The 15,458-nt window shown below is 39.6% G+C and overlaps 1 protein-coding gene across 3 annotated transcripts in view; it reads right to left on the reverse strand.

Moving 5' to 3' along the window:
* The window catches only part of mpped2a (metallophosphoesterase domain containing 2a), a 41,920-nt gene that overhangs the window by 16,631 nt on the left and 9,831 nt on the right, over window positions 1-15,458 (reverse strand). For all 3 annotated transcript variants that reach the window (XM_088297005.1, XM_088297006.1, XM_088297007.1), the window contains 2 exons: window positions 8,811-8,992; window positions 6,373-6,598 (listed from right to left, as the gene is read on the reverse strand). In XM_088297005.1, coding sequence (XP_088153131.1) covers window positions 6,373-6,598; window positions 8,811-8,992 — 408 coding nt within the window. The remainder of the gene's footprint in view (window positions 1-6,372; window positions 6,599-8,810; window positions 8,993-15,458) is intronic.

Raw genomic sequence — 15,458 nt, forward strand, 5'->3', positions numbered from 1 at the left:
AATCCATCCTTGTCAGCAGTTGTTTCAAATCATTAAATCATTATCTCATTAATTCTGAAATACTACTGAAATTAACATGACACTGCTGTCAACGGAGAAGAAATTTCAGAAAAGTTCAGGAGACTGCAGCGACAGTACCTTGACTGCACATTTCTCTTGTCGTGAAACTCACTTAAACTAACTATTCACAATTAATGTCTCGTTGTGGGTCCCAGCTTTTTAGTTGTACACGGAAGCCTTCACAAAGTTGAAAAATATCTCTTAGAAGGCACAGCAAAACTGCTGAAGTTGACCATAAATATAGAAAAAATTTACATGAAATAATTTAAAATTTAAATAATCTGACAAGTAACATGTTTTGATTTAAGTTTAGTTGATTTCTTTCATGAAACAAACCTAGAAGTCGTCACTACCATCAGGGGCCACGTGTGCGTGCGTGTGGGTGTGTTGTTGTGTTGGGCAGGCAGCCAATACAAACCTTCAAGAACTAGCAACACTGAAGGGGTGATGAAGGGGTGACTAAGAGGTGATTATGCTCAAGACACAAATTCACTCTTTGACGACAAACAAATATAAATGAAGCTGTATCATGGACATTCTCAAAGAAAAAGTCCCTCATTTTATGCGCCATTGTTAATTTGCGGACCATCTAAGGATCAGTTGTGCTTTTGGTAACTTTTTTTTTTTTTTTTTTGCCGTAACGAGCCAATAGAATGGCTCAGTTAAAAAGGCAAACTGGAAGTGATGGTGGTATTAGAAAGTTAACTACATTAAAAAAAAAAAGAGAGAAGAAGAAGTAATTCAAGTTGAAACTGGACGATGGTGTTCTTTTGTGATCTCGCTTGGAGAGTTTGGCGGAATCCAACATCTGTACAATTATAATAATAACAAATCCAATTTGAATAGCACTTTTCTCACCGGGCCAGACAGATAAAAGAGACCAGTAAAGAAAAGAAAAACCTTGATCAGTGAATGCAGCTAAGGCCACGGCAAGTTCATGGCTGAAGAAAAAAAACAAATAAATCACAGATCAAGGCCACCGCCGCAAAAGGTGGAAGTCTGCTCTTAAACCGCTTTCCCTTTCTTTTATTATATCTCATCTTTCACTGTGTGACAAAGTTTACATTCACCAAAGATACTGGCGAAATAGTCGACCACAATTCAAAGTGAAAACTGTGTTGTATTCTGGGATGTGCAGGCCAATACTGTATGTGAACAGGCAAAGTCATTGCAAAAAGGTTTTGCTATCGAATGTGTTACGTCGCCAAAATATTTCCCCCTCTCACGTGTGAATTATATTCCACAGTATTTATTTTAACTACATACAAATAAAAACATCAGACATTTTTGCTTGGTGGTGTGGAATTTGATTTTTTTTCAATGTAAAACATGTTCCTCAGCTCAATAAAGGCGAAGAAACATTGCTTTGGACAATAAATATTAAAGTGGTCAAAACATGCTATGTGAACACCATAATGGCTAAACACTACACTCGGATTTACTGGCTTTTTCTTGCCAATTTATCCCTCTCTTTCTCTCATATGTACACCGACGCAGGCACTTATACGCATACACACACTTGCGCACATGCGCACACACACCCCCACACCCACACCCCCACATCTGACCTTTACAGCAAAAATGAATACATGAATAACACTAAAATCTGCAAATGACAAATCTGCATTTGGCCCTCCAGTATCCCCCCCGAGGTGAGTTTCAGAAAGCAAATGAGGGCAGTTGGATTTAATCTGCCACCTTTGGGATACACATACACACTCACCCCCACACGCACACACACACTCACCGTCCATTTTTACAATGCCGTCAGACAACTTCCAATCGCTCATGTTTTGGATGTAAAACAAGAGTACGTTTTTCATTTATTGGTACCTTTTAACATGTTTTTTTTTTTTTTTTTGTCGTGCTCTGATTGAATGTTGCGAGAGAAAGTGCCACGGATACCAGAAATATGACTTGACTGACACCGCTCATAGCAGTAACTTAGAAACGGGATGGCAGACCAAGAGAAAATACTCAAACACTTTTTTAACACCGTCAGCCAAAGTCCCCTTTTAGTGGCCTGTTTTTGTTTATATGGGGCAGTTATGAAGTGGAAAAAAAAACATGGCTACCAACTGAGTTAGAGCCAGTGCTGTGTAAGTGGCAGGAAAAGTGACATAATGCAAGTTATTTGAACTTAACCATTATTTGTGCTCCCAGTTAACGTAAAGTAAAAAAAGAGAGATAAAAAGCAAACATAACTTACTTACAAAAAAAGGTATCACTCAAGGAAAATTCCCAACCCCACTCCACCTGAGTGTTTTTTTTTCCATATTCGAAAGCCATATTTGTTGCAGATTAAGACTGCTTCTTTTAAAAGAATCAGTTAAGCAGCAAGAAAAAGGGAGGCTCCCTTGTGGACGAAGGATGATGCAAATGAGGAAAGACGAAGATGTGAGATCAGGCGGAGGCCGCCAGTTATAGTTTGATCTTGGATCTGAGAGTTAAATTGTGGTCAAGGCCAGAATCAGACAATAGATAATCTCTACAGAGAGAAAAGAAGCAGTTTCTTTCATACTTGTACGCCTGCATTATGAATTAGTCAGCAGAACAAGCAACATTCCTCACGTACCCGTGACCATCCTACGGTGCAAGGACAAAATCACAAAACAATTCAAGAAAAGAATCTGGAAGAGGCATGGAATTGGACATTTTCCACAATATCTGGTGAGTTGCTTGAAACTTGAAGATCACGACTTGAGATTTATGCCCATTCTTGACATTTTTTTAACTGTGAATTTAACCTGATCACAAATCATCAGATTTCAGTGGAAATGTGATAGAATGTAAAACTGGGAATAAATGAAGGTACACTTTTTTGTTTTTTTGTCCAAACGATTGTATTTGAATAAAACCACACACTGTCCAGCTGAAGCAGACCTGCAGATTTACTTCAAGAGGGTTGATTGACAAGGTCATCTACTTTGTGTGTGCGTGTGTGCATGTGCATGACGTGAACATGCCTCGAGAAAGGAGGTTGAGGTATTTGGTCTGTTAAGCATCTGTCATTAAACAGTGCGTGTTGTGTATCTTTCACGGCCGACCGCTTCAACATTAGCCCATCTATTTTCGGAAGGGAGGGGGAAAAAAAAAAAAAAAATCAAACCAAAACAACTTCAGTGTTTACAATAGCAAACTGTCTTGAGCTATACAATGTATTATTAATTGTTCTATGAACTTTTAAATCATCAATGTGTACTCATTAAACTAAAATAAACTAATGGGGTTAGTAAACATTATACTTTTGTGCAGTATTTTAATCTCTGCAATATAGTATTTTGTGTGATTGATTTGTTGATAAAATGAATATACTTCGCCTCTCACATTCAGAGTCGGCAGAGTCAGTTCTACAGGTTATTCCAAAAGACTCCAAAATCTGAACTTTGACCTTAACCCGAAGAGTGACTGCATGTAAACGTAGTCATTGAGGGTTGCTGTTGTAAAATGCACAATATAAATGAAGTTGCATTGTATTGTATTGTTTGATGCATGAGAGCATATATGAAATTTATTTTAGTTAGTGGACTCACAGATATGCTTGCTGTGTGTGTTGTTAATGTGAATGTAAACTCTACAACATCCCTGATACCTTGGTGCTCATCCCAGCTTCACACTTTGTACTTACTTCAAATGTTGTGTTAGGAAAAGAACTAACGATCAACACTGGCAGCACACAAACCACATTTATACAGTTGGAAAATGAAGTGAGTTTTGAATTGAGCATAAATGAAATTCACAAAAACTGAGCACCATCTCTGCCATCCATAATCTGTACATGTTTTATTTATCTAATTTTGATTCAATCCACGTTTCTTTATTGCTCCCTGTGATTCTTCCAAATACAAACAGCATTTATTAGGAGCCGGTTACATGTACCTCTTACAATGCCTTCAAAACGAGAGACGCCTTCCCACTGCCAACTTCTTAGACCTAAACGGGCCGTTGCACGCAGAATATGTACCATTGCACATGACCCAAGAACCGCCCCACCAAGCAATGCCCCTCATCAAGTCGCACGTACCGAGCCACTGCCTGGAAGCAAACAAGCTACATACAGTCAAAGAAAGCCATAGTTATTTTAATTTTAATAAAATAAAGGCTTAACTCCAGCACAGACAAACATATACGCTATTAAAAAAATATATCATCAGCAGCAGCTGAGTTGGCCACCATCAAGAAGGGCTGGAAACACTAGAGTTCCCGAGCGCTGCCGGCGTCAGAGGCCCTCCGAGGGCACGGTGGTGCTCGGCCACCCAGGCGGTGATATGGTGAGCCGCTGATGAAGTGAAGGGTCACTACGTGGCTAAGTGAGACCTCACACCGGACAAGAAGGCCAGACCTCGGGCCACGGTGGCATATGGGTGTGAAGGAGGTGCAGGGGCCGAGGAGGGGGAGGCCAAGCTGTCTACTACGTCTCTCACGAGACCCCCAGCTGTCACAACAGACACTTACCAGCCCTCACACTAAACACCCACCAGGGAGGAAAGGCAACATCCTTCCTTTCAAACGCAAGGAAAGAAAGGTGGACGGAAGGACAGAACAGGAGGAGTAGAAGTCTCCCCTTCCTGTTACTGTGATGTTGGTGAAACACTAGGATATGACCCACTCCTCAACTAAATCCTCCATTATTTCTCAGGCGAGGCTCCAACCTTGCTAATTATAACTGCAAAAGGATGACCTACATGATTATTTTAAGCCTGGACCAGACTGGTGAGAACCACAGAGCAGACAGTGCCAAAGCCTTGAATACAGCACATAGCAGCACTACAGGTGCAGATTGATTTTTCTTTCATCTTGACAATAACCAATCAGTAAATCACATGTAAATATATGTGGGGGGAAAAAAAAGCAAATACATACCACACATACACAGGCATATCAGCGAATTATACACATCGGACACCAACATTTAGCCAGAAATCATAATTACGGCGGAGATTAAAATCGATTTGAATCGATTTTCCTTTTCTCAACCTGATATAAATCAATAAAACCATAAATTGATACTTTTAGTAATTTTAAATTTACATGACTTCATATGACGCGAAATCCTGTCACTATGCGAAAGTAGCGTATCAAAACAAATTGGCGGCGGGAGTGAAGTCAGCAGCAAAAAAGCATGAAGGCTGATGTATTTATTGTTTTGATCAGGTCATGTTAAATGAAACAGACATGATTAATGGAACTGCATAAGTGTCAATTCCTAATGTAAATATGAATATTTTTACCAATGCACCTAATTACAGCAAGAGGTTTGCGCTAATTGCAGCATTGCTTCTTCTGAGAATGCCTTCCATACGCAAGTAAAATTGGTAATGCGCAAAATCTTTGAATCAAATGAAAATAAATCGTGAATCAAAAATCAAATCAAATTGAATAGATTTTGGAAATTAAAATCGATACCCATGCATAATAATAATGTATGGACATAAAATAACACGATTATTTGATTCAACTTGATTGACCGTCCTTTGCAGACCTACCAACTTGCAAAATGTGACTCCTGATATTTGTTTGGAAGCTCCACCTCTTCTGTTTTATTGAACCGCAATGGCAAAAAACGAATTGCCCTGGCAGTGTGATTGGCCATAATGTCGAGAAGGATGATTTTTACCTGACTTTGTTAGCGTTGCATGTTTTATAAAGTTGACATTTAAGCCATCTGCAGCAATGAGATATAATTGGAAGGAATAAGAATTATTTCTCACATTTTGAAATTAGCTGATTACCTTAAGCACATCGGCATTTTGTTTGTGCTGCGTGACGTCTCTGCTTGTATTTTAGTTATATTGTCATAACTCCGTCAATGTGGCAGTGATCTCATTCATGTGGTGAGTAAACATTTTCCCTTCACAAACACTTCTTATTTTAACACACTCCCCAATAGCTTCTGTCTTCTGAATGCAGCCTCCAACATTCCTCAAACAACCACACTGCCCGCCACAAGTTCTTTCCACATGAGAGCCGATTGACTGTGTGTCCCAGTACCATGCGTATCACTTAACCCCATGTCAAAACACAGGTGTAATGTAAGCCCCGAGTGCGAGCGAAGGTCCTGTGCTCATAAAGGAATGCACAAGCTGGGAATAGCATCTTGCATGTATGCGAGGCCCCTGACAGAGCGTACAGAAGTGAGCTGCAGGGAGGGGAGCTGGAACACGGCCAAACACTGACAGACGGGAGGGCACCCCTCCACTTTAGGGATTTAGAACACTACGGGAAGTAAATGTGACTCAGCGAAGATGAAAGGAAGAAGCGGCGAGGTGGGCTCGGGGCCACAAATAAAAGGTTTAGTGTCTTTGGTCTTACCATGGTGTGCCGTATATCCGGAATCCCTTTATGGTGACGTCTGAGTCCTGCAGGTACACACAGTTTGTAAGGAGCGACTGGACATTGTCAAAGTCCTCTGGTTTGAGTTTGGAGACTGAGGGGAAACGGTAGTAATCCTGCTTGACCAGCTCAGCCATAAAGTCCTTATCAAAGGTCAACTCGTGGTTCCCGGCGATTACCACCTTAAACTCATAAGGGAGGCCACCTGGGACAAGAACAAACAGAAAGATTGGTGAGCTACAGCCGCAAAGCTTGAACATAGTTCAAAATTTAACATCACATACATACTTAAATGTACGTGTATGAAAAATGTGCTACGGAGGATCATTTTAAATTTTGGAATTAAAACAAAGGTTTATGTGTATGGCTTCCCCGTGAATAGTCTGTCTGTCCCTGTTAACGCTACGCAGAGTCATTGGGGTTACAAGCACATCTGATGGTTCTGCTTGACCACAGCAGACCACTATCCATCTCAGCAGACGTCGGGCGGCTGGAAACACGTGAACCTGAACTTCATAGCGATGAACATCTATTACTATTCTCATCCCCTCATCATTCAATGTCTCCAGTGACCTTTTTGTGCTTCTCTGTCTGGGTGATTTGTCCCCGCTCCCTCTCGGCAGCACAAAACTAACTTACTACTTTATTCTAGCCGATTGAGCACTCAACCAAAGGGTCTGGCCTTTATCACCCTTTTTTTCCTCCCTCTCTACATTTCTTTTTTCACCACACTCTCTTTTTTTCTTTTTGTACGCCCTTCTTCGTGTTATTTTTTTAGCTTACTCTGCAAGTATGTACAAATGGTACTCATGCGATTTATGTGCAACAAAAAGGTTTTGCTAATCACGGACTTCATTTGTGGAGTAATTTAGTCATTTTGGGGAGCCTTTTTTTGCAGGTTAATCCCTGGGACCTGAAGCAAAGGTTTTATTAAACAATAAAACTAGGAAAATATAACGGCGAAGTTGTAGGGCTGCAACAATCCAAGATTTTAGTATTCGAGTATTCTACTTAAAATAATACATTTCAATAAAATATATTTTTGCGTGGGAGGTGGGGTTGCAGGAACGCTGGGGAGAAAAAAACCAAAACAATAAATTATTCAGCCCTAATTCATACCGCTGTGCATAGAGTTGGGCCACGGAATAAAACAACAAGTGCCTTGATGCTAATTGATGTTTCCATCACGTGACATTCTGAAAAAGGCGAAAGACTGCAGCCGAAACAGGTAAACAGATATAATAAATAATAAGACAAAATGATTTTCAAAAGGATTCATAAATTATCAACAACCTTCTATCACGCTACTAAAATCCAAATATTAAGTACATGTTGCATATGTAGCGAAACAAGAACCACCTAACTCGGCTTTGAAATTGTCTTGACATTGACCGGAGACGATGAGTTCCTAATCTGAAAATTTGAAGAGTCCTGGTTTCCCATTCCGAATGTTTATTACTAGCTGCTCCTAATAAGACCTTCTCATATCTCAGCATTAAAAAAAACAAATGCTGTCTAAACTTATAGCCGAGCTCCATCTTCCACACACCTAGATTTATATTTTTATTCTTCCCTAATAAAGTGTAAGATTTGTTAAAAAAATCAAAACAAAACAAACAAAAAAACTGTTGTACAATACATAATACGGGAAGACGTGTGGCTCGACTTAAAATAATAATTAAAAAAATGTTAAATACATTGTTTATTTCGGGGTCAAAACTGCAGTTTGTGATTCACATTGCTTTTATATTTGTATATTGCTGCGACGACGTTATAGAATTATTCATACAGTAGTTCCACAAAAGATTTGCTTGAGCGAAGTGCATTAGCATTGTAAATACTGTATTGTCTTTTTGCATACATTTATTTGATTTAGCAAAAGTCTTTCAAACCTATAAATGACCATTATTGCATTTCAGTATACAATATTTGTGTAAAGCACTTAAAAATGCTGAAGAAGCAAAGTTAGTCAAACTACAAAATTCAATTCCATCGCTTTGTTGGGATAGAGGTGTTTTTTTTTTTGTTGTTTTGTTTAATTCTGAACATGCATTCGCGTGCATGATCTAACATGGGGGGCGTTCGAACACACGCACTCCCGTTGACAGCATGTGGTCTGAGAGAAAGGTCAAATGTTAACTGATCCAGGGTGTTAGGTCGCAAAGGTTAAACTAGACACTTAAGCACAGCAGTTGTGAGGTCACGCAAGAGGGCTAGATGTTCATTGTGTGGTCCAAGCTTGTTATGTGTGTGCACCGTGTCTCGTGCCTGTGCCACTACGCCTTTTCTGTATCTAGAAAACATCAGGGGGGGAAAAAAAACAAAAAAAAAAAACAAACCTGTGCATGCCAGCAGGCAATCAGGCCTAAAACAATGCATATATGCTAATAATTAAGCGTGTTTAAGCATCTTAATACCTAGCCAGTCGTTGAACTTCTTGACCTCAGAGGGCAGGCCCAGTTCTGTGAAGTCTCCCGTGTGAAGCAGCACATCGCCATAGGGCATCTGGATGCCGTCTGTACGTGAGTGTGTGTCTGACACGCACACAAATCTGGTGTGGCCGGCTGGCTTTGGAGTGTCATAGGGAATTGGATCCACCCTGAAAGCACAGAGAGTAGTGAATGTCCAAGAATGTCACTTGAAAAGCTCCTGTAACAAACCAGCGAAGCAATCTTCGGGAAGAACATTTAATGCAACCCAGTTGTGGTGGTTGTGTGATGTTTAGATACCGTATACCACCTAAATAAAGAAACGATACCCTTAATTGTATTTCGTACATAATGTAGTTGGGTAAAGGGTCTTTCGAGTCCCATTATGGATTTTTGCAAGATGTCGTTTGAAACATCTGAAATATCTTACAAGGTAGACCTTTTTTATGGGAAAAACACAGACATTTGAAAAGAGAAGAATAGGTATGAATAAATACCAATAATTTGGTGAACAAACCACAAAACAAACTATCTACATGGACGATAGAATAATACATGTGGCCAAGCAAAAGGCATCTGAAAGAATGGTGACATTACAACTGTGAAAAATGTGTCACTTGCCCTGGAAGACAACCAACCGTTGCGTTGATTGGTGCACAAAAGGACAGCAGCGGCTGCTTTGTGGTAGGACGGCTAAAGTGCTGGTGCATTAAAGTCCTTTCTATCCATTTTCTAAGAAAAAAAACCCCACTTAGCCTGAAGTGTGCCTTAGAAAAAAATGCTTTTATTCAGATTTTTTTTTTTTTTGTTCACTGTGGGCACATCTTTTTTTTAAAATAAAGAAATGGGATTTTTTTTTCTTATTTAATGGAAAGAAAATCACAGTGAGTGTAGTTGACGCCTCCAATGTGCAATGCTCCAGCACTCTGCCACAAGACCATTATTTCATTAGAAGGGATGTCACTTTGTTGACAACATCAGACACATAATCAACGCAGCAATCTTCAAGCTGACAAGCGCATGTGTGTGCATACAGGCAGTTAACATGCATTTGAGCACAAACATGGCATGGAAATCAGCAACAGAGGCTGATGGAATCAAAAGGCTGGAGCAGACGTGATTAGCGGAGATGGAAAGCAAACACCGCCACACAAAAGATTTTTTTTTTCGCAGGAAAGTGGCTACAGCATTTGTAAGGGTCTAATCAGAGATCCTGTTTTGTGTGGAGCAGAATACGCCACGTTGAAGGGCATCACAAATTGCCTGGAATCTGTTGTTGTTCTGTTTTTCATCTGAGCAGTCATCTGCTAGGTCATGTTAATAGTAGTACAACAGAGGACAAACTGGCCACCGTCTGTAGTGTGAGGCAAACGTGCAGTCTGTAGCCACCATCTGTGGCCATAGTGTGTATTTGTATGCATACACCACATTGTTAGCGCTAGATCGTTTGCTGAGAAAGAATATAAAAAAAATAAAAATACAAACACGATTGAAGTTTCGGTGCTTTAGAACATGTGCACCAAACAGGGGTTTGCAAGTCAGGGAAGCAGTGACTTAACTAACACACACACCCGCACACACACACGCCCAAACTACAGTTTCTCTACGACCTGGCCATTGAAACATAGAAACACTATCAGGTTAAGTCAACAACTGTGCTCGATATTGAATGTATAGGACAAGGACATGAAAAGCATGACAAAGGGGATTGAAGGGTAATAATATTTCCACTTGACTTTGCACACTAAATTAGCGGGTGTACTCGAAAAAAAACACTCGCCAAGCCAGCAAAGCAGCAAATCGTATTGGAGTGATTAGATTCAGTACTCTGCTGTGTTCGAACGACATGCAGTTTCACAGTATTCAACCATGCTCGTCATGGAAGAAACAATGATAAATGCAGAAAAAGCATGGGATGACGAAAGCCACTCACATACCGTATGCATCCATTACAGGAAAAACAACCTGCGAGAAAAATAGCCATGCTCTATTTCCCCCATTCCTTTGATAAACAACCTATCCTGAGATGTAAGTAAATACCAAGCAGCCCCTATCAATTAAAGCAGGTCTGAGCCAAGAAAGCTCCATAATGGTGCTGCGGTTGCCTCACAGTAACACAAAGGAAGGCATCGAATACATTGCAGTATAACAAACCGCAGGTTCATTATCAATGTTTCGTTCAGAACAGTGCACCACATACGTGTGATCTACTATTTCAAATGTATCAAAACGAAGAGAACTGCAAACGACAAAAATCGTGTCCAAAGCCAAAAATAGTTTGCGACCCAGAAATATTCAGAAATTATTCATTGTATGGAAAGAGGGTTATAAATTGAGAGGTAGATTTTATTACAAAACTCGGAGAGAACGCACACATCCGAGGTTTGGTTTAACTGTGTGTAGCGTCAAATTGTGAAATAGGTTGAAGGAGGAGCAAAAAGACTTATAGCAAATGATTTTTCACAAGATAAAGGAATGAGGGTTATTCATTGCCTCCATCTATTTTTCTAAAGGTCTATCCTTTAGTGTATTAATATTTATATGGATAATTATGAATTATGGAAAAGAGTATGTGTGCATATGTATGCTATATGTGTGTACAGATACAGTTTGTGTATACAATATGCATGTAAATATATATACGTATATGTTATATGCTGACATAAATAATAAAATATTAATATTAAATGTGAGGGAGATAAATAGCTGATTAATATTGATGAAGAAGGGGTTGGATTAAATTGCACTTCCTCCACTCCTTTTTTGACACAATTGTGAAATTGTTGTTTTGTTTTTCTCTCGTGTTTTTTTTTGCATCTTCATGTATGTGGTGTTCATCATTTGCATGTTCGGAATAAACAGAACATAACGTAATTTAATGAAATGTTGCTGCTCTCAAACAGAGCATATTCCCCTGCGCCAGACGGAAGTATGTTAGCATGAAGGTTTGTGTGAACGTGTGTGTACCTCAGCATGACACCAGAGAAAAGCCTGCAGAGGGGAAAGAGCAAGAAAGCGGAGAAATGCAAATGCATTCGAGGAGGGAAGTAGCACACTTTCAAATTCAGCATGACATTGGAGCTGACAAAAACCCCAAACGGTCTGCGGCACCCCAAATGCCTACACAATAAAGAAACGGCTGTGAGGCTTCAGCAATGAAACTTTCAAGGGTCCACATATCCTCACAAGGAGTAAACACATTGCAAAAAAAAAATGGCAGATTGATAATCAATACTACATTTGTCTCAATTACATAAAAAGTCAAATATGTCCCTTTTTTTTTCTTCCCACAAAATTCTCTTACATTTACATGCATTCATCCATCCATCTATATATCTATTTGCCGCTTATCCAGGGTCGGGTTGAGGAGGCAGCAGCTTCAGCAGGCATGCAAACAATTTAAAATGAAAAAAATGCCTGAATATGTGCAGGAAATATTTTACAATGACAACTTTCAAGTCGTACGTGAATTCAAAAAATGTTACCGTGTTTACTCTGTCAGGTTTTAAAGGTACATGAGCATTTCAATGAAAAAATGTTTAAAGCCTGACGTTTAAATTTCACTTTCAACATTAAGTAGGAACCATTCATTTTGTGACGTGTAAAGTAAAACTGGCAAGCCAACAGGTGCACAATTCAAAATTGTACCAAAAAAATTCCAACAACATTATACAATAGATAATTGAAAAGAAAAGTCCATTGTTTTGGTTCCATATATCAGCCAGTAGTACAGGCGGAAACCCAAGGAAAGGGAGGTTGGGAGTACAGCGCTCTGCTGTCTGTAGGAGGATATTTAATTTGACTGAGCACACTTGGCTCCCTGGCCTTTCGAAAAAAATACACAAGCAAACAAGGTCAGAGTTCAGCATGAGCTCGTTCCTTAAAATGTGACATTAAACCGGCAGCAGATAAGGAGGTCACCATCTCTGTCACTCTCGGAGTCGCTGAGCTCAATAGAGAAGCCACATAAGCACTATGATTGATTGCACTGCTTTGCCATGCGCAAGTTTTGCTGATAAGTCTCCGGAGATTTCATGCAGCTCTGACTAGACAGTGGCCGCTTCCTCGCTGACTGCGTATTGTGCATTTATGTGGGCTCGAGAACTTCCAGGTGAAAAAAAGGGTTTAGAATTTACCCCTTAATCCCATCGGATTTATGTTTAAAGACATTTGTTTTAAAGATAATTACTTTAGTATATTAGAATCCTATTTGTAGGATCTAGTCAAGATCGCATTTTTAGACATTTTTTGCTCTCAATTCTAATGCTGCACATTTACGTGCAGTTTCTCATCGTTCAAATTGGCGCCTGGTTATGGTTGTCATAATTATTGAAACCTTCGATTGGTCGAGTCTGGGTTCATGGGGTTAATTACAGCCCACTTACTGCTCAAGACGGTCATCTTGCTTCATAAAGACGCACCTGCCGATCTTTTCATCTCTACAGCTGCCACCCACTGCTATGAGATTTGCCTCGCGCACCTCGGATCTTCACATGCTCAGTCCGCTCATGCTGATGGTGTCATCCAGCTAACAATTTCTCATCAATAAGACAATCAGACCCATAAAACCTCTGGGTGAAAAGGGGGGGTGTGTGAAAATAGACTGCTAATCAACCAAAGCTGACCCTTTCGTACTTGCACATTGACTGGTTGACAGGCCATCACAAATACAACGCGTGGATCAAAACGACTGTAGTTTGTCATCTTTTAACAAGTAATCTTGCAACCCCAGAGTCGTTGCTACTTAAGTAAGTGCAAAAACGAATTTCATATACACAAGAGATTTCTAGTAACCCAGTGACTCAACGTGACATGCAGGTTATGTGAATGAAAATGCTGAAAGTGTTGTATGGCTTGAAATAAGAATGTATTCACAGTTGTGTTAAATAATAAGACCAGTTGAGTTTAAAAAATGTGAGTCGAGCGTAAAATCCTAATAATAGATTTTATTTCCACGTCTCGTCTCGGGTATTCTTAATCAAAACATGAAGAAAAATGTGCTACATTTTTAATTAAGGTACAGAAAAAATACAGATCGAGCTATTAAAATAATTGCGTTAACTAAAACAAATCTGTACGATTTCGCTTTGCTGTGAATCACAAAATTAAAATACAATTGTATCCACTATACATTAGACTTCAGACTTTCTTTATCACCTGTTCGGTGGAAACATAAATCACAATATTGCCCATTTCCAGCAAGTAGAACCTCTGCATCAGTTCCCCTCCCCCTCCAATAGACTCAGCCCCAAACATGCCGCTCACTCATCCACGGTGCAATAGCATTTCTCAGAGAGAAGCACAGAGCGCGCCTCTCTTATCTTCTGCGTTTCAGCTGTCTGAGCTAATTCAATAAACTTCAGAGGAACAAAATGAACACAGAAATATGGGGGATGGCAACTGGGGATGGGTGTGCACCAGGGAACAGAACGTGGCAAAGGTGGGAGACAAGAACATGCAAAACAAGAAAACCCGGAAGGACAGGAGCAGGAAAAAGTAGATGCGGGGGGGGGGGGGATTACAAAAATGGGGCGATACACACTCAAGCAATTTTCAGACATATACTGATGATTCAAGTAGAATATGATGTCACTCTGCCTTGAGGCCCCCCCTCCTATTCTTCATTTGTTCAGCCGGCATGAGTTGTCCTCATGCCTCCCGTTACTCCGGCTATGATGGGCAAGTGTAGTACACAAAGCACCCCACGTTGGAAAATCGGCACTGCGAAAACCTTCCGGCACTGCGTTGGGAAATAAATTGCTTCTGCTAATGCTCCTTTCATTACGGCACAGGCCTTAATTGTGCTGCTGACAGTCTGTGTGGCTGCGGGGCTGATGGGAGGAATGTTGTGAAGACAAGCATGACGTGAATGCCGCAGCTGAGCACCAAGATGAGGACTAGAACGAAGAAACTAGTGACCGCTAGAATAGCAAAGCTATACAATACTATCCGAGACAAATATTAATTACAAATTTGTAAAAAAAAAAGAAAAATAAACTAAACTAAATAAAGATAGTTTCACATTTTAACTAAGTGAAACGCTGACATACAAAATATAAAAAGTGCGTGGCACAATAGTGACTTTATGACAAAGTAGGACCTCCCTTCACAGTTAATTAAATAAAAACGAAAATTGGTCAGGCTCCACATATGCCAACATGTGAGTACAAAGTTTTGCATTCTTTGTTATGTTATAGGCGTGCTATCAATATAGACAAGTTATTTTCTTTAGGGAAAAAAAAATATCCAAACCTAGTTAATGTTACGTTATTAAAAAAAAATAGTCCGAAATTGATTTCATGAGACTAAGTGAGACTGAGTATCGTTAAGATTTTGAAGAAACTATTACTCTTAACATTATTGCTTAGCAAAGCATTTTTGTTTCGAAAAATACCCGAACATATTCTAGAATTAACACTGCTTTCTTTTTTGTTTTAATAAATGAACTCATCTTGCAACTGTAACAACATTGTCATTTATGTAAAATAAATAAATAAAAATGATAAACCAAAAAAAGGACTGTTTTCAACAAATCACTTTTATTATGTTAATATAACCATGCTTTTGACCATTTCATTCTCTCCGCCATGATTGTCACTCACTTACGTGACGCTGCGATCAGCCGTGGTGTACAAA

The sequence above is a fragment of the Idiotropiscis lumnitzeri genome, chromosome 5 (assembly GCF_059441095.1).
Source record: "Idiotropiscis lumnitzeri isolate Australia: NSW breed Sydney's pygmy pipehorse chromosome 5, RoL_Ilum_1.0, whole genome shotgun sequence".
NCBI classification, from domain to species: domain Eukaryota; kingdom Metazoa; phylum Chordata; class Actinopteri; order Syngnathiformes; family Syngnathidae; genus Idiotropiscis; species Idiotropiscis lumnitzeri.